This window comes from Acanthochromis polyacanthus, chromosome 6 (genome assembly GCF_021347895.1).
Source record: "Acanthochromis polyacanthus isolate Apoly-LR-REF ecotype Palm Island chromosome 6, KAUST_Apoly_ChrSc, whole genome shotgun sequence".
NCBI classification, from domain to species: domain Eukaryota; kingdom Metazoa; phylum Chordata; class Actinopteri; family Pomacentridae; genus Acanthochromis; species Acanthochromis polyacanthus.
Window position 1 is genome coordinate 2,379,108 of NC_067118.1, and position 23,697 is coordinate 2,402,804.

Here is a 23,697-nt window from a genome sequence, read left to right on the forward strand (position 1 = left end):
AGGAGTGAGGCTGGGGAGCGAGGCTGAGGAGTGAAGCTAAGGAGTGAGGCTGAGGTGAATCTTTTTTAGATGTAAAATAGTATAAAATAAAGTGAAAAAAGATAAAATAATTTCCAAAAAATTAAATTAAATAGAATGAAAACGAAGATCAAATAATATAAAATAAATTGACAAATGAAATAATATACAATAAAACTGAATAAAATAAAAGAATAAGATAGCCTAACATAAAGTGAAAAAGATAACATAATAGAAAATAAAATTAATAAAATAAAATGAAAAAAATATCAATATATATATATAAATTAAGTGACAAATAGATGAGATAAAATACAATAGAATTTAATAAAATATAATTATGAAATATGAAATTATACAATAGAATGAAATAAAATAAAATGTAAAATATATCTATAAATATGAAAAAGAAATACATGCAATGTAAAAATTAAATGAAATAAAGTAGTATGATAAGATGAAATAATGTACAATAAAATGAAATAAATGACATTAGATAATATACAACAAAAATAAATAAAATTATATATATATATATATATATATATATGCATAAAATAAAAAATAAAATTAATTATAATAAATAAGATAAAATGAAAAGATAATTATACAATAAAATAAAATGAATATTTGTAAAAATAAAAATATATACATGCAATGAAAAAACAATAATGAAATAAAATACAATAAAATAACAGAAAATAGAATATAGTAAAATGAAAAATAACAGAAAATAATATAAAATAAAATGAAAAAGATTAAATAACGTACAACAAAACGAATAAAATGAAAAGTAGAATAAAACAAAATAAAAATAAATATATACATTGAAAAATAAAATAACATTTTTTTATCTTTCAGTGACATATTTGCAACTTGTGTAAATTTTTCATCTCTTCTTGCTTTTTTTGTCTCTTCTTGTCGTTCTGTCATTCTGCACCTTTTCCTTATTTTCTCTCCTTCATGGTTGTTCTGTTTTCAGGGAGCTGCAGGACTTTAGGTTGCAGAGAAAAATGATCCAACAGTAAAAACAAATCAGGCAGTAGATTAAAAACATCTCAAAAAACAGCAAAAAGTTCGGAGAATTGAAATGGACGAGAAAGAAAAAAACAATTCTGTCTTTTCCGTGGTGTTTCTCCTGGTTTCTGTCTTTTATTCTTGGATAGTTTTGCCTCTTAAAGTTGCTGAAATGCCTTCAGAATTGATGGAGAGAGAAGCACTAAACAAACAGCGCTGAAGCCGGCTTCGTTAGACGTTCCTGCTTCGTTTACGCCTCTGAGGTTCAAATAAAACATCTCTTGGGGGACGTAAATACACATGAAATGCTTCCACACATGAAGGATGTGTGACGAGATGCTGCCAGTCTGCTGCTGAACGACAAACCTACAGGAAAATGATGGAGACTACGGTGGTGGTGGCCAGGAGTTGGTTTTTTCATCTATTTATGGAGTCAGAATTCCATCAAATCAACATCATTATAGTCGACGTCCAACCTGGATCAGTTTCCATGGAGACCAGCAAACACGACGAGCAGCTTCTCAATTCTGATGGTTTCCAGGATGGAGGAACATCTGAGAGAGCCGGAGGAGGGTGGAGCTGCCATGGGGGAGGATGGGGGAGGATGTAAGAGGATGGAGGAGGATGGGGGAGGACGGAGGAGGACGGGGGAGGATGGAGGAGGATGGGGAGGATGTAAGAGGATGGAGGAGGATGGAGGAGGATGGAGGAGGATGGGGGAGGATGGGGGAGGATGGAGAAGAATGGAGGAGGATGGGGGAGGATGGGGGAGGACTGAGGAGGACGGAAGAGGATGGGGGAGGATGGAGGAGGACTGAAGAGGATGGGGGAGGATGGGGGAGGACTGAGGAGGACGGAAGAGGACGGAAGAGGATGGAGGAGGACGTAAGAGGATGGAGGAGGATGTAAGAGGATGAGGGAGGATGGGGGAGGATGGGGGAGGATGGAGGAGGACGGAAGAGGATGGAGGAGGATGTAAGAGGATGGGGGAGGATGGAGGAGGACGGAAGAGGACGGAGGAGGACGGAGGAGGACGGGGGAGGATGTAAGAGGACGGGGGAGGATGTAAGAGGATGGAGGATGATGGAGGAGGATGGAGGAGGATGTAAGAGGATGGAGGAGGACGTAAGAGGATGGAGGAGGACGGAGGAGGATGGAGGAGGACGGAGGAGGATGGAGGAGGATGGGGGAGGACGTAAGAGGATGAGGGAGGATGGGGGAGGATGGAGGAGGACGGAAGAGGATGGAGGAGGATGTAAGAGGATGGAGGAGGACGGAGGAGGACGGAAGAGGACGGAGGAGGATGGGGGAGGATGTAAGAGGATGGAGGAGGACGGAGGAGGACGGAAGAGGACGGAGGAGGATGGGGGAGGATGTAAGAGGATGGAGGAGGACGGAGGAGGACGGAAGAGGACGGAGGAGGATGGGGGAGGATGTAAGAGGATGGAGGATGATGGAGGAGGACGGAGGAGGATGGAGGAGGATGTAAGAGGATGGAGGAGGACGTAAGAGGATGGAGGAGGACGGAGGAGGATGGAGGAGGACGGAAGAGGATGGAGGAGGACGGAAGAGGATGGAGGAGGACGGAGGAGGACGGAGGAGGATGGAGGAGGATGTAAGAGGATGGAGGAGGATGTAAGAGGATGGAGGAGGATGTAAGAGGATGGAGGATGATGGAGGAGGACGGAGGAGGATGGAGGAGGACGGAAGAGGATGGAGGAGGACGGAAGAGGATGGAGGAGGACGGAGGAGGACGGAGGAGGATGGAGGAGGACGGGGGAGGACGGGGGAGGATGGGGGAGGATGGAGGAGGACGGAAGAGGATGGAGGAGGATGGAGGAGGATGGGGGAGGATGAGGGAGGATGGGGGAGGATGGAGGAGGACGGAAGAGGATGGAGGAGGACGGAAGAGGACGGAGGAGGACGGAAGAGGACGGAGGAGGACGGAGGAGGACGGAGGAGGATGGGGGTGGATGGGGGAGGATGGAGGAGGACGGAGGAGGATGGGGGAGGATGTAAGAGGATGGAGGATGATGGAGGAGGACGGAGGAGGACGGAGAAGGATGGAGGAGGACGGAAGAGGATGGAGGAGGACGTAAGAGGATGGGGGAGGACGGAGAAGGATGGAGGAGGACGGAAGAGGATGGAGGAGGACGTAAGAGGATGGAGGAGGACGTAAGAGGATGGAGGAGGATTGGGGAGGATGGAAGAGGACAGAGGACGATTGAGGAGGATGGAGGAGGATGGAGAACATGGCAGCAGGAGATGAGCTTGGACCGGTGTTGGGGGAAGACAGGGGGGAGGGAGGCATAAAGGGAGATAAATGAGGAGGTGGGGGGCCGTAGGTAGGTGGAAGGATGCCAGTCTGACAGGCTGAGGAGCTCCGGGGTCCAGATCTGCACCAAAACAAAGAGAACAAAGGAGGAGGAGCAGCAACCCCCAACCAGCCCACACAAACGTCCACTTTAATTGATTTTCTTAATGAAATTCATGTTCTGCTGCTCCGCTGAGGGAGAAACTGTGGTCAGGGATGCATTCTGATGAAATGATGCTCAGAGTTTCACCTCAACGTGAGGAGAGCTGGAAATGTCCAGACCAAACCTGGGAAGCCAGTTTTAGTAACTTTTAATTCCTGCAATATCAGTAGTATGTTTTAACATGACACTGGTCCAAAATATGCCTGTTTGTCCAAAATGACTTGAAAGTTGTCCAACATAATGAAAAAGTTATCTAAATTTACATGAAATTTGTCCAAAATGACTTGAAACTTGTCTAAAAGGACACCACAATTGGCTAAAATTGACACATGTCCAAAATGATGCAAAAACTTTCGGAAGTTTCAAGTAATAAATGATGCAAAACGATGCAAAGTTTGTCTGAGACGACAGGAAACGTGTCTAAAATGACTTGAAACTTGTCGAAAATTATGCAAAATTGATCTAAATTCCTTGAAATGTGTCCAAAATGTTGTGAATGTTGTTTAAAATGACACGAAGCATGTCTAAAATGATATAAAACTCATCCAAAATGACTTGAAAGTTGGCCATGATGATGCAGAATTGGTCCAAAATGACTTGAAATATGTCTAAAACAATGCCAGAGATGTCTGAAATTACTTGAAATGTGTCCAGAATTATGCAAAATTAGTCCAAAATTACTTGAAACTTGTACAGAATGCTGCAGAAATTGTCTAGAACGACTTGAAACGTGTGCATGGATGCAGCGTTTATCTGAGGGAAAACAAACCCAGATTTGCAGCGAGCCAAGAATACACACGTGGACAAAATTGTTGGTACCCCTCAGTTAAAGAAGGAAAAACCCACAATTCTCACTGAAATCACTTGAAACTCACAAAAGTAACAATAAATAAAAATTTATTGAAAATTAAATAATCAAAATCAGCCATCACTTTTGAATTGTTGATTAACATAATTATTTAAAAAAAACAAACTAATGAAATAGGGCTGGACAAAAATGATGGTACCCATAACTTAATATTTTGTTGCACAACCTTTTGAGGCAATCACTGCAATTAAACGATTTCTGTATTTGTCAATGAGCGTTCTGCAGCTGTCAACAGGTATTTTGGCCCACTCCTCATGAGCAAACAGCTCCAGTTGTCTCAGGTTTGATGGGTGTCTTCTCCAAATGGCATGTTTCAGCTCCTTCCACATATGTTCAATGGGATTCAGATCTGGGCTCATAGAAGGCCACTTTAGAATAGTCCAACGCTTTTCTCTCAGCCATTCTTGGGTGTTTTTGGCTGTGTGTTTTGGATCGTTGTCCTGTTGGAAGACCCATGACCTGCGACTGAGACCAAGCTTTCTGACACTAGGCAGCACATTTCTCTCCAGAATGCCTTGATAGTCTTCAGATTTCATCGTACCTTGCACACTTTCAAGACACCCTGTGCCAGATGCAGCAAAGCAGCCCCAAAACATTACTGAGCCTCCTCCATGTTTCACCGTAGGGACAGTGTTCTTTTCTTCGTATGCTTGGTTTTTGAGTCTATGAACATAGAGTTGATGTGCCTTACCAAAAAGCTCCAGTTTGGTCTCATCTGTCCAAAGGACATTCTCCCAGAAGCTTTGTGGCTTGTCAACATGCATTTTTGCAAATTCCAGTCTGGCTTTTTTATGAGTTTTTTTCAGCAGTGGTGTCCTCCTTGGTCGTCTCCCATGAAGTCCACTTTGGCTCAAACAACGACGAATGGTGCGATCTGACACTGATGTACCTTGGCCTTGGAGTTCACCTTTAATTTCTTTGGAGGTTGCTCTGGGCTCTTTGGATACAATTCCAACGATCCGTCTCTTCAATTTGTCATCAATTTTCCTCTTGCGGCCACGTCCAGGGAGGTTGGCTACTGTCCCGTGGGTCTTGAACTTCTGAATAATATGAGCCACTGTTGTCACAGGAACTTCAAGCTGTTTAGAGATGGTCTTATAGCCTTTACCTTTAAGATGTTTGTCTATCATTTTTTTTCGGATGTCCTGGGACAATTCTCTCCTTCGCTTTCTGTTGTCCATGTTCAGTGTGGTACACACCTTTTCACCAAACAGCAGGGTGACTACTTGTCTCCCTTTAAATAGGCAGACTGACTGATTATGAGTTTGGAAACACCTGTGATGTCAATTAAATGACACACCTGAGTTAATCATGTCACTCTGGTCAAATAGTTTTCAATCTTTTATAGAGGTACCATCATTTTTGTCCAGGCCTGTTTCATTAGTTTGTTTTTTTAAATAATTATGTTAATCAACAATTCAAAAGTGATGGCTGATTTTGATTATTTAATTTTCAATAAATTTTTATTTATTGTTACTTTTGTGAGTTTCAAGTGATTTCAGTGAGAATTGTGGGTTTTTCCTTCTTTAACTGAGGGGTACCAACAATTTTGTCCACGTGTGTATCTGGAGAAACTTGAGTCTGAGGGTTCTGGATGTTCTGAACGTCTGGAGTTGAAGATGTTTGAGTTCCTGTTGAACAGAAAGATGAGGATGAGGCCAGCAGGAGATGGTGACGTCTCCTTCCGTCCATCCGGCTGCTAACTCGATTAGCTTTAGCTCCAGATCCGGAAACATAAAGAAGCTCTGATCGATTCTGCTGCGTTCAAGGACACCCAGCAGATCTGTAAAACTCACACACAGCAGACATTTCCTCCTCCTGGTCCTCCTGCTGATTTCAGGTTTTATTTACCCTTCTTTACATATTCTGCCTCTTGTCCTTCATCCTCCTCCTCCTCATTTATCCTGGTTCCTCTCTAACCCCTGCTCCTGGACCTTCATCCTCCTCCTCCTCATTTATCCTGGTTCCTCTCTAACTCCTGCTCCTGGACCTTCATCCTCCTCCTCCTCATTTATCCTGGTTCCTCTCTAACCCCTGCTCCTGGACCTTTATCCTCCTCCTCCTCATTTATCCTGGTTCCTCTCTAACTCCTGCTCCTGCACCTTCCTCCTCCTCCTCCTCCTCATTGAGCTCCTCAGCTCTGATGTTCTTCAGGCCTCCCGGTTTGTTCTCTGATGAAAGTTTAAACGTTTTTCCGTCGTCTCACCTCGGCTCCGGTAAAAATAGACAACAGAGGGAAGGAGGAGGCTGTTAATTATTCATCCTGGCTGCACTTTACTGCTTCACATCTCCTCCATAATCTTCACCGCAACCATCACCATCATCATCAGTCTAATGTTCTGTCAGTCTTCAACAGACTCGTGTAGGAGAAGAAAACCGCAGCCAAGTTTCTGTTTTGTTGCTTTTATAGTTGAGAATCCAGTTCAGATTTTATTGTTGTTTTTTCAAGTTCTACTAGAATACATTTTTACTCTTTAATGTCCATAAAACCACATTATCTTCCTTGTTTTGTACGTTACTGCAGCTCCTCCTCTGCCTGAAGCTAAACTTCTGGAACTAAACGCTGCTGAACTTCCACCTTTCAGTTTTTCTTCCTTATGTTTTTTTTTTCCCCTAAATCAGAATTAAAGCTTCAGAATAAAGAGAATCTGCTTCAGGTCCTTAAAAGCCTCACAGAAAAGGAAGAAAGTAGAATTTCAGACACTTTAATCAGAGACTATAATTCACCACAGCTCCAACAAAAGATCAGATGAGACCTTGTTTTAATCTTCTCTTAATTCCTTTTCAGTTCCTGTCATCAGCGGCGTCGTTAGCTCGTTTTCAATTAGCGCTAATCACCGTCGTGCTGCAGAGGAACCGAAACCGTCCAGCGCTGGAACGGGTCGTTATTACCAGCATTTATTTCCTCATTTTATCATTTTCAAGCTGATTTTTCAATTATTATTTCACTAATCTGTTAGATTCCAGATAATAATGAGTAAAATCCCAGAAAATAAGTAAATAAGTCCATGTTTGTTGTGCAAATTTAGGCCACAACCGTAAATAATGTTCAAATCAGAAATATAAATATAAATAGGAAATTGTTCTTTTACAATGAATATTTTCAAATAAATGTTTATTTTTCTCAAATTAAATAAACAAAAATGTATTATTATTTCTCAGATATTTGCTGTTATTTAAAATATATTTATTTATTATATATTTATTGCATTAAATAGATAAATATTTGTTTACTGTTTTATTAAATTTTAAATATTATCTATAGAATCACAAAACAGTAAAATTAAACATTAACCACACACATTTAGGCCAAAAATGTTAAATTATATATTTTTATTTGTATTTAAATTTACAAAACAAACAAACAAAAAAAAAACAAGGCAAAGCTGTAAACCATGTCCTAGTTTACCCGAATTAAATCAATCTAAAATGCAGATTTTTATCATTTCAAACAGGTTAAAATGAACTAAAGCTGATTTAACCTGAAATAAACATAATATAAGATTATTTCTGCAGCATCTGGAAACATAAAGTGTATTTTTTTTGCCAGTTTATTGATCCCAGATGAACAGTTTGATGTAGGAAACTTGCAGAAAGCGACAGTTTATGGGGTGTTTTTCTGCTCTGAAACGTCTCCCTCTGTCAGATCCTGAAGCAGGAAGCGTGAGTTCAGTTGCATCAGAGAACAAACAGGAATTTTAAAGCAGGATTGAAGATGGGAAACCTGCAAACGTCCTCCTGTGAATGCATCCACATCAGCCTCATGTGGCGCTGTGACGACGCAGCTCTGAGATCGGCGGCTCTGAGATCGGCGGCTCTGAGATCGGCGGCTCTGAGATCGGCTTGTGTGTTCATGCAGGAGGTTTAATCCGCTGTGACGAGTCGAGGAAACTCCTCTGGTGAGGCTTCAGAGAGCGACAGATATGGGTCAGCGCTGCCTCGTGGACTCAGAGGAGGAGATTCCAGCCGTCCTACATTCATATATTTATATATTTACTGGATGGAAACACGGATTCTCCTGCAGTTTGTTCCAGAACGTGGATTTCTGCTCACATAAGCAGCGGTTTAACCTCTAATTCAGCTCCAACACGCATTTACGTCCTCAGTGAAGCATCAGGAGGTAGAATTAATCAGAAAACTACAGTTTAAGGTGCAATCTGCACCAATAATCATTGATTAAACGGCTTCTTTATTGGAGCTCCCACAGCCTGAATCCACTCTGTAAGAACAGGGGGCTTTTAAGGCGGAACTCTGATGTTTGTAATCCCGACGGCGTTGGAAATGAGGGAAACCTCAATGCCCCTTTGAGACTAAATAAAGGTTTGAATGAATGAATGAATGATGTAAATGTAAACAAAGTCGTTCTGTGCATCACGATATCCATCAGTTCTTCATAAAGTCATGAACACCAACGACTTTCATGCATGTTTGAATCATTTTACTAGAAGATAACAGAATACTGTAACGGACTGATATTGTTGTTGATGTTGAGGTTTCAATGTTTATTGTTGAGTTCCAGATTTACCTAATTTCAGTGAACATGCCATATTTGGTTAGTTATTTTCTAATGTTTTACTGCCTGTTTCTGCACTTTTCCAGCCATTTTTGGCATTTTCCCATCATTTTTACTGTTTTCCTGCATTTTCTGCAATTTTTCCACCATTTTCTAATGTTTTTCTTCCAGTTTCTGAAGTATTCCTGCCTTTTTCTGTGATTTTCCCACTGCAGTTTTCCCGCCATTTTTTGCTGTTTTCTTGTCATTTACTACTGTTGTCCTGCCATTTGTTACAGTTTTACTGCCAATTTCTGCAGTTTCCCAGCCATTTTCTGTGGTTTTCCTGCTGTTTACTGTTTCCCTGTGTTTTTCTACTGTTTTCCCGCCATTTTCTGACATTTTCCCGCCATTTTGCTGTTTTCTCATCATTTTTACTGTTTTCCTGCCATTTTCCTCAGTTTTTTCTGCCATATTCTACTGTTTTCCTGCCAGTTTGTGCAGCTTTTCGTGTCATTTTCTGTAATTTTTGACATTGGCTACGGCCCACAGTATCCTGTGTGAAGGTTCAATAAACGACCAAAGAACCAGATAAAGTCTCACTCATTCATCACAGGAGGTTTCTGTTTTTGCTCCTTCATGACTCTGTTTACGTGTTCAGGAAGCATTGCAGACATCCCAGCTCTCCTCAGACGTGTTTTTGTCATGCATCAGTGTTTTTTGTACGACTGGAAACTTCTCTGTGCACAACCGCATAGCTAGCATTAGTGTTTAACTGTCATTTTCTGATGTTTCATGTCATTTTCTGATGTTTTCCCGACATTTTCTGTACTATTTGGGTGTTGTCTACGGTCTACAGTATCCCTCAGTAAAATTAAAAAATGTATAAATAAATACACATAACTGTATTTATATAAATAAAAACACAAGATTAATTTAAAAATGCAGTACTTTAATATTAATTACTTTTGCAAAAAAATAATGTCTACATCAAAAATTTGTATTTTTCTATACATAACTTGTTCTTTTACAATATTTACTTGGAAAATGTCAGTATTTTACTTTAAATCAACTAAATGAGTGTTTTATGGATATTTGCTGTTATTTTACAGATAAATATTTTATTTTAATAATTAAAATAAATATAAAAAATTCAAATATATTGAAAAATACAGCAAAATGTTTTTTTTATTTAAAATGTGTTAAAATTTCTAATTTTACAATAAATTATTTAATTTAATTAGTTTAATTATACTACTATTTATTATTTTATTTATGAAATTGCAAAAAAAAAAATCAGGCTAAAACTGTACATAATAAAAATATCTGTAGTTTAGCAACTATTTTTTTTTCAATCTGTGACCATAAATAATTTTTTTTGCAGAATTTAAAAAGTATTATTTTGCAGATATTTACACATTTATTTTCTTTTTTTTTTTGCAGTTTTTACGTGCTACAGTAGTCCACTATATTTTTTCCTGACAGATTTTCTATTTATTTCTATCATGTTTTTGTGTCCATCCGGTCGGTCAAAGCTCGTTTCTTGTGCTCAATCAGCTGACTGATTCGTGCTTTCTGCTCCACACGCTTCACCTCTCTGGAAACAAGCTTCTTACTTTAAAGCTGGAAGTGTTCAGGAGGACAGATTAGCTTTATCTCCCCGCCCTTTGGCCCAAACCTCCTGACCTCTCAGACTTCTGCTAAACTTTGATCCTGCCGTTCTTTAACGCCACTTCAGGCCTCGGATTCTGCAGAAATCTGCTGCAGCAACGTTTACAGTCGAACACACGACGATTAAAGGCAGAAATCAGAGCAGCGATCACGTCTGTGTGTCAGAAAATACTCGTATCTGCATGTAAATGTGTGTTTCTGACACTTTATTACGGGTATTTCTTGTAGCAGAGCAGCTCTCGTTAGTTTTTATCCACGTCAGACGTGTTCTGTTGAATTATGCATCGTTTTTCTGCTCAGAGGAAACATGACATGTGCAAAATAAGCAGAAAACGTTGGCGGGTTTCTTCAGGAGGTTTCTGTTTTTGCTCCTTCATGACTGTTTACGTGTTCAGGAGGCCTTACAGACATCCCAGCTCTCCTCAGGCGCTTCAGAGGCGTGTTTTTGTCGTGCATCAATGTTTACAGCGTGACTAGAAGCTTCTCTGTGCACAGCCATGTAGCTAGCATTAGTGTCTTCCCTTCGTCTTCTGCAATTTTTCCATCATTTTCTGCATTTTTCAGCCATTTTCCATTGTTTTCCAGCCGTTTTCTGCACAATTTCTGCAGTTTTCCACAGTTTTCCACAGTTTTCTCGCCATTTCCCACTGTTTCCCTACCGGTTTCTGCAATTTTCCTGCTGTTTTTCTGTGGGTTTCTGCAGTTTTCCCGCCATTTTCTGTCATTTTCCCACTTTTTCTTCAGTTTTCCTGCCATTTTTAAGCCATTTTCTCCTGTTTTACTGTTGGTTTCTGCAGTTTTGCATGTAAATGTGGGTTTCTAACACTTTATTAAGTGTATTTCTTGTTGCGGAGCAGCTCTTGTTAGTTTTTTCACACGTCAGACGTGTTCTGTTGAATTATGCATCGTTTTTTCTGCTCAGAGGAAACATGACATGGGTCCAAAATAAGCAGAAAATATTGGTGGGTTTGTTCAGGAGGTTTCTGTTTTAGTTTGTTCATGATTTTGTTTACGTGTTCAGAAGGCGTTACAGACATCCCAGCTCTCCTCAGACACTTCAGAGGCGTGTTTTTGTCGTGCTGTGATGTTTTTAGCACAACTAGAAGCTTCCCTGTGTAAAATCATGTAGCTAGCATTACCGTTTTCTGAACATTTTCTGCTGTTTTCCGACCAGTTTCTGCAGTTTTCCTGCCATTTTCCGCAGCTTACCCGCCATTTTCTGTCATTTTCTGCAATTTCCCCGCCGTTGTTGCGCCGTTTTCATAAATTACAGATATTGTCTAGTGAAGTCATTGAAAAATTTAATAATTTACATGTATACCTAATGTTTTGGGGTTTTTTGCACCCGAAAATCTGTATTTTTGACAAATCGTACAAATGAAGTGCTTCCTGTATGATTTAAGATTTCACTTTTTATTTGCATGTAAGTCAGGATTTTGGGAGCATTTTTATTCATGTTTTTGCTTTTGTTTGCCAGACAGTGCAAAGTAAATCAAAATGAATGAATAAACATGATAAATAATCGTGTTCTAATCGTGATCAGCACTTTGTAATCGGGCAGTCTTAAGGTCTCACATTGATGTTTTTGTGGTTCTGAAGCTGAGTTTTGCTTCAGTATGTTGATGACAGTTTGCTGTTTGTGTGTCGGCTGCAGAAATCTGTCGGTTTTATTTGTGCTGCAACATAAAACCTGAAAGTTCTTCACGTCTGTCCTGCTGTTAGCTTCTAAAATTCTCCTTTTTGAGGCTCCAGAGAATCTACTCCTTGTTTCTGTCAGTCCACCTGCGGCTCAGTTTGAAAGATTTGTTCTAAACTCTCGCAGCTTTTTGGAAACGCTTCGGTGTCAAAGAAAAACTAGTTTCCTGCAGGGAGAGTTGTGTTTTCATGTTTTTTGTACTAAACAGAGGAAGAGTTCCTGTCGGCATGATGTCGATTCCTACAGCTGCTGAACTCTGAGCAGCTTCTTGTCTTTGATTTTCTTTCCCACTGTTTTCTGTTATTTTCCAATATTCCTGTCAATTTCCCGCCGTTTATTTTAAACTCTTTCCTGTCGGCTTCTGCAGTTTTCTCAACATTTTCTGTATTTTTTCTGCAGTTTCCTTCAGTTTTTTTGCGGTTTTCTGCAGTTTTCCCACCGTTTTTAACTCTTTTCTTGTCAGCTTCTGCAGTTTTATCACAATTTTCTGCAGTTTTCATGCTTTTTTCCACTCTTTCTGTCTGTTTCTGCAGTTTTATTCCCATTTTCTGCGGTTTTCTTGCCATTTTCTGCTGTTTTCCCGCCGTTTCTACTATTGTCCTGTCGGTTTTTGCAGTTTTCCCGCCATTTTCTCAAATTTTCCCGCACTTTTGTAATGTTTTCCTGCCGGTTTCTGCCATTTTCTGTTGTTTTTCCACTGTTTTCTGCAGTTTTCTTATCATTTTCTGAAGTTTTCCCACTGATTTCTGCCGTTTTTCCTGCCATTTTTTGTAATTTTTTTGGCATTTTCTGCTGTTTTCCTTCCATTTTAATGCTTGCTGTGATGTTAAACTGGAGTTGAGGCTTCTCTGACTGGACAAAACACTGAATAATGAGATTACAAATGATTTAATGCGGCTGTAAATACACGGAAATGTGGTTAATAATAAGTGTTTAGATGGATTTTCAGCTTTACAGGCAGAAAATGTTGGTGTTACTATAGACATGAGATGGATAAATCAAAGAATTTTCATTATGAACTTAAATCATTACAGGGAGAGCAGGAAGCTCAGGATGTTTCAGAAAACGCTGCTTCTCCATGTCTGTTCCATCCTTAGAGAAGCTCTGCAGACTTTTAGAGGCTCATGCGCCACAAACGTGTCAGAAAAAGTTGTTTTTGGACCAAACAGAGTTTTTTGTGTCTCTTCAGGATGACAGTTCACTGAGCAGCGAGGAGGAGGCAGAGATGAGCGAGCCCACATGGCTATCAGCTGATCTGGGAGCAGCGTCCGACCTGAGCCCAGCGAGCCGAGGAGAGAGGATGCAGCACAGTCCGCCCAACGCCCACGGCAAGGAGGACGACGGTAAGACAACACGCTGCTGCTTTGGAGGCTTTCTGCTGCCTGGAGGACAAATGTTGGTTTTCTGCTGGATTCTGGTGGTGATTTATGGAGGAAAGCTGTGTTGGGAAGGTTTTGTTTTTACTACTTTACTGAAATCTAAGAGGAATCTCATCCAGACAGAGCATGGTCTGGTTTGTTCTTTCTTTCTCCTGAGCTCGGTTCCTCTCCTGCTTGGTTTTGCTTTGTTCTGGGTCCTTGGCATCATTTTTTTTTATCAGACACAGCAGCTCTACAAACCTGTGAACACCAGAAGTAGATGTGAGACGTTTGCCTCCAAACTTGTGCTTGATGTTGGAAAAAGGTGCATTTTTAAAAATCCCTGAAACTCAGACTCCAAAAGCATTAAAAAAAAATTTCAAAAATTACACCATTTAGCAGAGTCAGAAAGAATAAAACCTGAAAAATACGTCAGATTTTTAGCTTTCCTGTGAATCCTGAACATACCATGTGTGTCTTATTGTAATCTTATTGTAAATCGGTGATATTTAATTTTAAAAAACTGCTTAACTCTACATGAAGCAAAAACAATTTCTTCATCGTGCATATATTATGTATGCACGATGCAGCGTGGATGTCCGTGTTTAGATACAGCTGGATAGTAAATGCTGACATCCGTGTTTACGATAGATCACAGATGTCCATTCATACATAATATATGCCGCTCCAATGTCCGTCCGTGTTCCGCGCTCCGGTCAGACGGTGATTTCTGTTGCATTGCGCGCTCACTTCTGCTTTTGATGACGTATCGCGCTCAGACGATTAGTCCACGCGTCATTAGTTGCAGCCCTAAACTCTTGGTTCCAGCTGATAAACTGTGACTGATTCGGCTACCACCAACGGTCATGTGTGGAAAATTCAGAGTTTTCAGGTTTAACTGCCGGCAGTGTCTCCACAGAAACACACCAACAAGACAAAATGACCAACACAAGATGCAAAAGACAAAATTAGACACAAAATGACAGAAGTGAGACATAAAATGACCAAAATGAGGCACAAAACAAGCAACAAGACAAAAAAGTAAGAGAAAAGAGGCAATAATGTACCTGAAATTTGTCCAAAAATGATTTTAAAGTGATTTTTGATTTAATGTCATAATTTGCAGCTTAAATTTGGACATTTTTCTTTAGAATTTGTTGAATTTTTACTTCCAGAAACATGAAAATCCAATAATTGTGTGTTTTAATGGTTTCTGGGTGATAAATGGTACAAATTTTGCCTTTTTTTTTTTTTTTTTTTTTTTTAGCATTTTCATGAATCTTCAGGCCCGTTGTTGTGTTTTATTAAATTAGTTTGCGGTGGTTGACACCTGGATGGATCCGCAGTAGTTTTATTTGCTGCTTTTTCTGCTGCTTTTCTGTAGTTTCCAGCTTCGTTTCCTGGGATGTGGGGGGAAGCATTTGAAGGTGACGCAGAGTTAGATTGAAGCTCTGCACGCGTTGGTTTTCTGTTTGATCTTTGAGGAAACTTTGGGAATAAATTGGTTTTACTGTGGAAAGATTTCCTCCCTCTGGCTCCTTCGTTAGGATTCTCCTTTGTTTCCTTCCTTCCTTCCTGTCCGTCTCCGGCGCTCAGGGATCCTTCGTTTCTCTTTGAAGCTGCTCGTATCGTTTCTTAACGCTGTAATTAGCGGACGGTGCGTTCGCTGCCTGGACATCTGAGCGCTGAGTCGCTGATTTCTGGGCTTTGAGCTGCTGAGAGTCAGAAACGAAGCAGGATCTCCATCACTTCCTCCTTTTATGTGGGGCTGCTTCTCCTCGATGCTGCTGCAGGATGAATGAAAGAGACGAACTTTTTCCTACCAAACATCTTTAACCGTAACTTTGACCCTCTGTAAACTCAGCAGTAGGTTTTAAAGGTGTGTTATCTTTTTTTTTTTTAAATACCAAAACATCTAATCTACTGAAAAAAAAAATCTCATATTCAGATGAAAGTTTAATTTCAGCAGTGACATTAAAGATGCAAAAATGACAAAGAAAGAAACAAAAAATTCCCCTGAATGATGTAAAAAATGGCACTAAAAGATGTAAAAATGACACAAAACTTTGCAATAATGACTCAAAAAGGTTCAAAAATGACAAAAAGTGCAAAAATTACTCAAAAGGTGCAAAAATGATCTAAAAGATGCAGAAATGACACAAAAATGAAAAAATACCCTAAAAGATGAAAAATGACACTAAAAGATGCAAAACTGACAATAGAAGACACTAAAATGACAAGAAATGATGCAAAAATGAAACGGAAAGATGCTAAAATTACACTAAAAGATGCAAAAATGACTACAAAAGGTGCAAAAATGACGTTAAAGATGCAAAAATGACACTATGAAAAAATGATCCTAAAAGTTGCAAAAATGATACAAAAAGATGGAAAATGACTCAAAAAGATGCAAAATTACCCTAAAAGATTCCAAAAATGAAAAAAAATCACATAAATTGCCCGAGAAAATGCCAAAAAAGGCCCTAAAAGATGCTAAAATTTGACACAAGGTGATAGAAAACAGAAGAATGAGACAAAAATGATTTAAAAAACACACAAAATAAAGAAGGAAGATGTAAAAGTCCAGAGATGAGTTCTCTCTTCTTCCATCGAGCTGCAGGACTTCAGATTTCAGCCAGATGTTCTACATTCATCCGATGTTTAATGAGCTGCTTCCTCGTTTACACGTTTAAACATCCAGCCTCGGTGTTTTACAGAAAACCTAATTGTTCTTAATGGAGCTGATCAGACGGGCTGATTTGTTTATTAGATGCTGTGAAATTCTGCAGATTCCCTCCAGAATAATTCACACATTTCTGCTCAGCCGTGTCTCTGAAATAACACCGGAAATGTGATTATTATTCTGTTTATTATGACAGCTTTGGTCTGAAGCACCTGGTTGTTCGTTAGACCTGTAACACACTGCTAAAAATGATCTGAGTCAGTGTTTGTACGCTGTTTGGACTCAAAAAGACGAGTTTAGATCACAGAGAAAAATGAGCCACAGTGAAGAAAAACCGCCTCCGAAACTTTCTGGGGTTTCAGACTTGATTTAAAAAAAAAAAAAAAACAGTTTGATTCATGGAGGAAGAGGAAATATAGCTTTCCTCATTCGACTAAATTCCTGAAGAATTGTGTGTTTTGTTTTGTTTTTGTATAGATGCACAAGGTTTTGCTGTTTTGTTTTTTCCTTCTTTTTTGGTTTTCTACAGTTTGCAAACTGAGTGTTGCAGAATGACAAGGAATTATGCAAAAGTGACACTAAAAGATGCATAAATGACACAAAATGATGTAAAAATTGCCATAAAGATGCAAAAATGATGAAAATTGTTGCAGAAATCATCCTAAAACATGCAAAAATTTACCCTAAAATGTGCAAAAGTCACACTAAAAGAACTAAAAATGAAAAAAGAACTAAAATGACATAAGAAGATGCAAAAAAAATACACAAAAGATGCAGAAATGAAAAAAAATGTGCAAAACTGACACAGAAAGAAGCCAAAATGACACTAAAAGATACAAAAATCTGACAAAAAATTGCATAATTGACACTAAAATATGCAACAATGACTTAAAGCACTGCAGAAATGACATTTAAAGACACAAAAATGAAACGGTCGCATAAATGACACTAAAGAAGAAAAATTACCCGAAAAGATGCAAAAATGACACTCAAAGAACCAAAAATGACACACAAAAATGCAAAAATTAGACAAAAATGTGCAAAATGGCATTAATAGAACCAAAAATTACATACAAAGTTGCATAAACAACACTAAAAGATGCAAAGATGACACAAAAGACACAAAAATGACACAAATTTTTGCAAAAAAGACACTAAAAGATACAAAGCCACGAGAAAAAATGTGCAAAAATAACAAAATGTTGCAAAAATGACATAAAGCACTGCAGAAATGACATTAAAGATACAAAAAATGGAACAAAACGTCACATAAATGTCATTAAAAGAAGAAATATTACCATAAAAAAATGCCAAAATGACACTAAATGATACAAAAATGGAACAAAACATCACATAAATGACACTAAAAGAAGAAAGGTTACCGTAAAAGATGCAAAAATGGCACTAAATGATAAAAAAGCCACAAGAAAAAATGTGCAAAAATAACCAAATATTGCAAAAATGACATAAAGCACTGCAGAAATCACATGAAAAGATACAAAAATGGAACAAAACTTCAGATAAATGGCACTAAAAGACACTAAATGATATAAAAAGGTGCAAAAATGACACTAAAATATGCCAAATTGCACCATTTATCAGTGAGAAAGTGTGAAACCAGACAGCGTTTCTGCAGCTAACTCTTTATTTATTGCAGCTTCCTGTGAAGTGGAGCTCAGATTCCTGCTGTCTGAACGTACAGAAACTGGAGTGAAAGTTTAATTTCAGCTCTGCTTTGTAATTACGCTGCCACTCTGCTGGAAGGACGTCGCTCTGCGTTGCTATGAGACTTTCTGTTTCCAGCTTTTATGGAGGAGAGTTTAGCGGCGTGGGGAGCTCAGCGGCTCTGACAGCGAGCTCAGAGCTGCTGCTTGATGCTCCACACTTAATACCAGGTGGGTGTTTTCCACTCCGGCAGGCTGTCAGCAGATGGTCTGAATGAGACCAGCACCTCGCCTTTCTGCTTTCCCTCTGCACTCCACTTACCCTGACAGCCAAGGAGGAAAAGCTCTAACGCTGCCTTCAGACTGACGGATGGAAAGCTGTGGCCGGAGGAATTAAAAGTCTGGTCACATTTAGATGAAAGTTTAGTTTCAGCAGTGACACGAAATGATTTAAAAATGGCACGAAAAGATGCAAAATGATTCTAAATGATGTCAAAATGTCACAAAAGTTTGCAAAAATGTTGTAGAAGATGCAAAAAAGTTACTAAAAGATGCAAAAATGTCACTAAAAGATGCAAAAATGTTACTAAAGATGCAAAAAGTGCCACAAAAAGATGCAAAAATGACACGAAAAGATGCAAAATGATGCTAAATGATGTCAAAATGTCACAAAAGTTTGCAAAAATGTTGTAGAAGATGCAAAAATGTTACTAAAAGATGCAAAAAATTACTGAAAGATGCAAAAATGCCACAAAAAAGATGCAAAAATGTTACTAAAAGATGCAGAAATTTTACTAAAAGGTGCAACAATGCCAGAAAAATTTTAGAAAATGTCTCAAAAAGATGTAAAATGACATTGAAAGATGAAAAAATGTTACAAAATTTTGCAAAAATGTTGTAAAATCTGCAAAAATGTCTCTAAAAGATGCAAAAATTACACCAAAAGATGCGAAAATTTCACAAAAAGAAAACTGCCACAAAAATGCAGAAAATGTTGGAAAAACGACTTCAAACATTGCAGAAATGGCAAGAAATGATGCAAAACTGGCACTAAGAAAAAAAACAAATGACGTGAAAAGAAGCAGAAATGACAAAAAGCTGCCTAAATGCTGCTCAGCAGATGGTCTAAGTGAGTCTTCAGAGCTCCTGACCAGCACCTCACCTTTCTGCTTTCCCTCTGCACTCAACCTAACTGACAGCTGAGGAGGAAAAGCTCTAACGCTGCCTTCAGACTGATGGAGGAAAAGCTCTAATGCTGCCTTCAGACTGATGGAGGAAAAGCTCTAATGCTGCCTTCAAGACTGATGGAGGAAAAGCTCTAATGCTGCCTTCAGACTGATGGAGGAAAAGCTCTAACGCTGCCTTCAGACTGATGGAGGAAAGCTCTAATGCTGCCTTCAGACTGATGGAGGAAAAGCTCTAATGCTGCTTCAGACTGATGGAGGAAAGCTCTAATGCTGCCTTCAGACTGATGGAGGAAAAGCTCTAATGCTGCCTTCAGACTGATGGAGGAAAGCTCTAATGCTGCCTTCAGACTGATGGAGGAAAAGCTCTAATGCTGCCTTCAGACTGATGAGGAAAAGCTCTAATGCTGCCTTCAGACTGATGGAGGAAAAGCTCTAACGCTGCCTTCAGACTGATGGAGGAAAAGCTCTAATGCTGCCTTCAGACTGATGGAGGAAAAGCTCTAAGGCTGCCTTCAGACTGATGGAGGAAAAGCTCTAACGCTGCCTTCAGACTGATGGAGGAAAAGCTCTAACGCTGCCTTCAGACTGATGGAGGAAAAGCTCTAACGCTGCCTTCAGACTGATGGAGGAAAGCTCTAACGCTGCCTTCAGACTGATGGAGGAAAAGCTCTAATGCTGCCTTCAGACTGATGTAGGAAAAGCCTCTAATGCTGCCTTCAGACTGATGGAGGAAAAAGCTCTTACGCTGCCTTCAGACTGATGGAGGAAAAGCTCTAATGCTGCCTTCAGACTGATGGAGGAAAAGCTCTAACGCTGCCCTTCAGACTGATGGAGGAAAAGCTCTAACGCTGCCTTCAGACTGATGGAGGAAAAGCTTCTAATGCTGCCTTCAGACTGATGGAGGAAAAGCTCTAATGCTGCCCTCAGACGATGGAGGAAAAGCTCTAACGCTGCCTTCAGACTGATGGAGGAAAAGCTCTAATGCTGCCTTCAGACTGATGGAGGAAAAGCTTCTAACGCTGCCTTCAGACTGATGGAGGAAAAGCTCTAACGCTGCCTTCAGACTGATGGAGGAAAAGCTCTAACGCTGCCTTCAGACTGATGGAGGAAAAGCTCTAACGCTGCCTTCAGACTGATGGAGGAAAAGCTCTAATGCTGCCTTCAGACTGATGGAGGAAAAGCTCTAATGCTGCCCTCAGACTGAAGGAGGAAAAGCTCTAACGCTGCTTCAGACTGATGGAGGAAAAGCTCTAATGCTGCCTTCAGACTGATGGAGGAAAAGCTCTAACGCTGCCTTCAGACTGATGGAGGAAAAGCTCTAATGCTGCCTTCAGACTGATGGAGGAAAAGCTCTAACGCTGCCTTCAGACTGATGGAGGAAAAGCTCTAACGCTGCCTTCAGACTGATGGAGGAAAAGCTCTAACGCTGCTTCAGACTGATGGAGGAAAAGCTCTAATGCTGCCTTCAGACTGATGGAGGAAAAGCTCTAATGCTGCCTTCAGACTGATGGAGGAAAAGCTCTAACGCTGCTTCAGACTGATGGAGGAAAAGCTCTAACGCTGCCTTCAGACGGATGGAGGAAAGCTCTAATGCTGCCTTCAGACTGATGGAGGAAAAGCTCTAACGCCGCCTTCAGACTGATGGAGGAAAAGCTCTAACGCTGCCTTCAGACTGATGGAGAAAAGCTCTAATGCTGCCTTCAGACTGATGGAGGAAAAGCTCTAATGCTGCTTCAGACTGATGAGGAAAAGCTCTAATGCTGCCCTTCAGACTGATGGAGGAAAAGCTCTACGCTGCCTTCAGACTGATGGGAGGAAAAGCTCTAATGCTGCCTTCAGACTGATGGAGGAAAAGCTCTAACGCTGCCTTCAGACTGATGGAGGAAAAGCTCTAAATGCTGCCCTCAGACTGATGGAGGAAAAGCTCTAACGCTGCCTTCAGACTGATGGAGGAAAAGCTCTAATGCTGCCTTCAGACTGATGGAGGAAAAGCTCTAACGCTGCCTTCAGACTGATGGAGGAAAAGCTCTAATGCTGCCTTCAGACTGATGGAGGAAAAGCTCTAACGCTGCCTTCAGACTGATGGAGGAAAAGCTCTAATGCTGCCTTCAGACTGATGGAGGAAAAGCTCTAATGCTGCTTCAGACTGATGGAGGAAAGCTCTAACGCTGCCTTCAGACTGATGGAGGAAAAGCTCTAAATGCTGCCTTCAGACTGATGGAGGAAAAGCTCTAACGCTGCCTTCAGACTGATGGAGGAAAAGCTCTAACGCTGCCCTCAGACTGATGGAGGAAAAGCTCTAACGCTGCCTTCAGACTGATGGAGGAAAAGCTCTAATGCTGCCTTCAGACTGATGGAGGAAAAGCTCTAATGCTGGCCTCAGACTGATGGAGGAAAAGCTCTAACGCTGCCTTCAGACTGATGGAGGAAAAGCTCTAACGCTGCCTTCAGACTGATGGAGGAAAAGCTCTAATGCTGCCTTCAGACTGATGGAGGAAAAGCTCTAACGCTGCCTTCAGACTGATGGAGGAAAAGCTCTAACGCTGCCATTCAGACTGATGGAGGAAAAGCTCTAATGCTGCCTTCAGACTGATGGAGGAAAAGCTCTAATGCTGCCTTCAGACTGATGGAGGAAAAGCTCTAACGCTGCCTTCAAGCTGTGAGGAAAGCTCTAAGCTGCTTCAGACGGATGGAGGAAAGCCTCTATGCTGCCTTCAGACTGATGGAGGAAAAGCTCTAACGCTGCTTCAGACTGATGGAGGAAAAGCTCTAATGCGCCTTCAGACTGATGGAGGACAGCTCTAATGCTGGCCTCAGACTGATGGAGGAAAAGCTCTAACGCTGCCTTCAGACTGATGGAGGAAAAGCTCTAACGCTGGCCTTCCAGACTGATGGAGGAAAGCTCTAATGCTGCCTTCAGACTGATGGAGGAAAAGCTCTAACGCTGCCTTCAGACTGATGGAGGAAAAGCTCTAACGCTGCCTTCAGACTGATGGAGGAAAAGCTCTAATGCTGCCTTCAGACTGATGGAGGAAAAGCTCTATGCTGCTTCAGACTGATGGAGGAAAAGCTCTAACGCTGCCTTCAGACTGATGGAGGAAAAGCTCTAACGCTGCTTCAGACGGATGGAGGAAAAGCTTCTAATGCTGCTCTTCAGACTGATGGAGGAAAAGCTCTAACTCCGCCGTCAGACTGATGAGAGAAAAGCTCTAACCGCTGCTTCAGACTGATGGAGGAAAAAGCTCTAATGCTGCTTCAGACTGATGGAGGAAAAGCTCTAATGCTGCCTTCAGACTGATGGAGGAAAAGCTCTAATGCTGCCTTCAGACTGATGGAGGAAAAGCTCTAACGCTGCCTTCAGACTGATGGAGGAAAAGCTCTAATGCTGCCTTCAGACTGATGGAGGAAAAGCTCTAACGCTGCCTTCAGACTGATGAGGAAAGCTCTAATGCCTGCCCTCAGACTGATGGAGGAAAAGCTCTAACGCTGCCTTCAGACTGATTGAGGAAAAGCTCTAACGCTGCCTTCAGACTGATGAGGAAAACTCTAAACTAGCTGCCTTCAGACTGATGGAGGAAAAGCTCTAATGCTGCCTTCAGACTGATGGAGGAAAAGCTCTAACGCTGCCTCAGACTGATGGAGGGAAAAGCTCTAATGCGTGCCTTCAGACTGATGGACCGGAAAAGCATCTAATGCTGCCCTTCAGTAGCTAGATGGAGGAAAAGCTCTAACGCATTGGCATTCTTCAGGAGGGGTTCGGTAAGAGGCGGTACAATAGATGAGAGAGGATAAACAAGCTCTAATCGCTGCTTCAGGGACTGATGGAGGCTAAAAGCTCTAAACGCTGCCTTCTAGATTGAATGGAGGAAAAGCTCTAATGACAGTGCCCTCAGACTGAATGGATGAGACAAAGCTCTGAACCGCTGCCTGTGCAGACTGGATGGAGGAAAAGCTCTAATGCTTGCCTTGCAGACTGATGGAGGAAAAGCTCTAATGCTGGCCTCAGACTGATGGAGGAAAAAGCTCTAACGCTGCCTTCAGACTGATGGAGGAAAAGCTCAACGCGGCCTTCAGACATGATGGAGGAAAAGCCTCTAATTGCTGCCTTCAGACTGAATGGAGGAAAATGCTCTATAACTGCTTGCCTTCAGACTGATGGAGGAAAAGCTCTAACGCTGCCTTCAGACTGATCGGAGGAAAAGCTCCTAATGCTGCCTTCAGAACTGAGGAGAAAAGCTCTAATGCTGCCTTCAGACTGATGGAGGAAAAGCTCTAACGCTGCCTTCAGACTGATGGGAGGAAAAGCTCTAACGCTGCCTTCAGACTGGATGGAGGAAAAGCTCTAATGCTCCTTCCAGACTGATGGAGGAAAGCTCTAACGCCGCCTTCAGACTGATGGAGGAAAAGCTCTAATGCTGCCTTCAGACTGATGGAGGAAAAGCTCTAATGCTCCTTCAGACTGATGGAGGAAAAGCCTCTAATGCTGCCTTCAGACTGATGGAGAAAAGCTCTAATGCTGCCTTCAGACTGATGGAGGAAAAGCTCTAACGCTGCCTTCAGACTGAT

The 23,697-nt window shown here is 40.9% G+C and overlaps 1 protein-coding gene across 3 annotated transcripts in view; it reads left to right on the plus strand.

Annotated features, from left to right (window-relative positions):
- Positions 1 to 23,697, plus strand: part of LOC110950450 (nucleolar protein 4-like) — a 200,969-nt gene that overhangs the window by 100,103 nt on the left and 77,169 nt on the right. For all 3 annotated transcript variants that reach the window (XM_051949499.1, XM_051949498.1, XM_022193018.2), the window contains one exon: positions 13,429 to 13,582. In XM_051949499.1, coding sequence (XP_051805459.1) covers positions 13,429 to 13,582 — 154 coding nt within the window. The remainder of the gene's footprint in view (positions 1 to 13,428; positions 13,583 to 23,697) is intronic.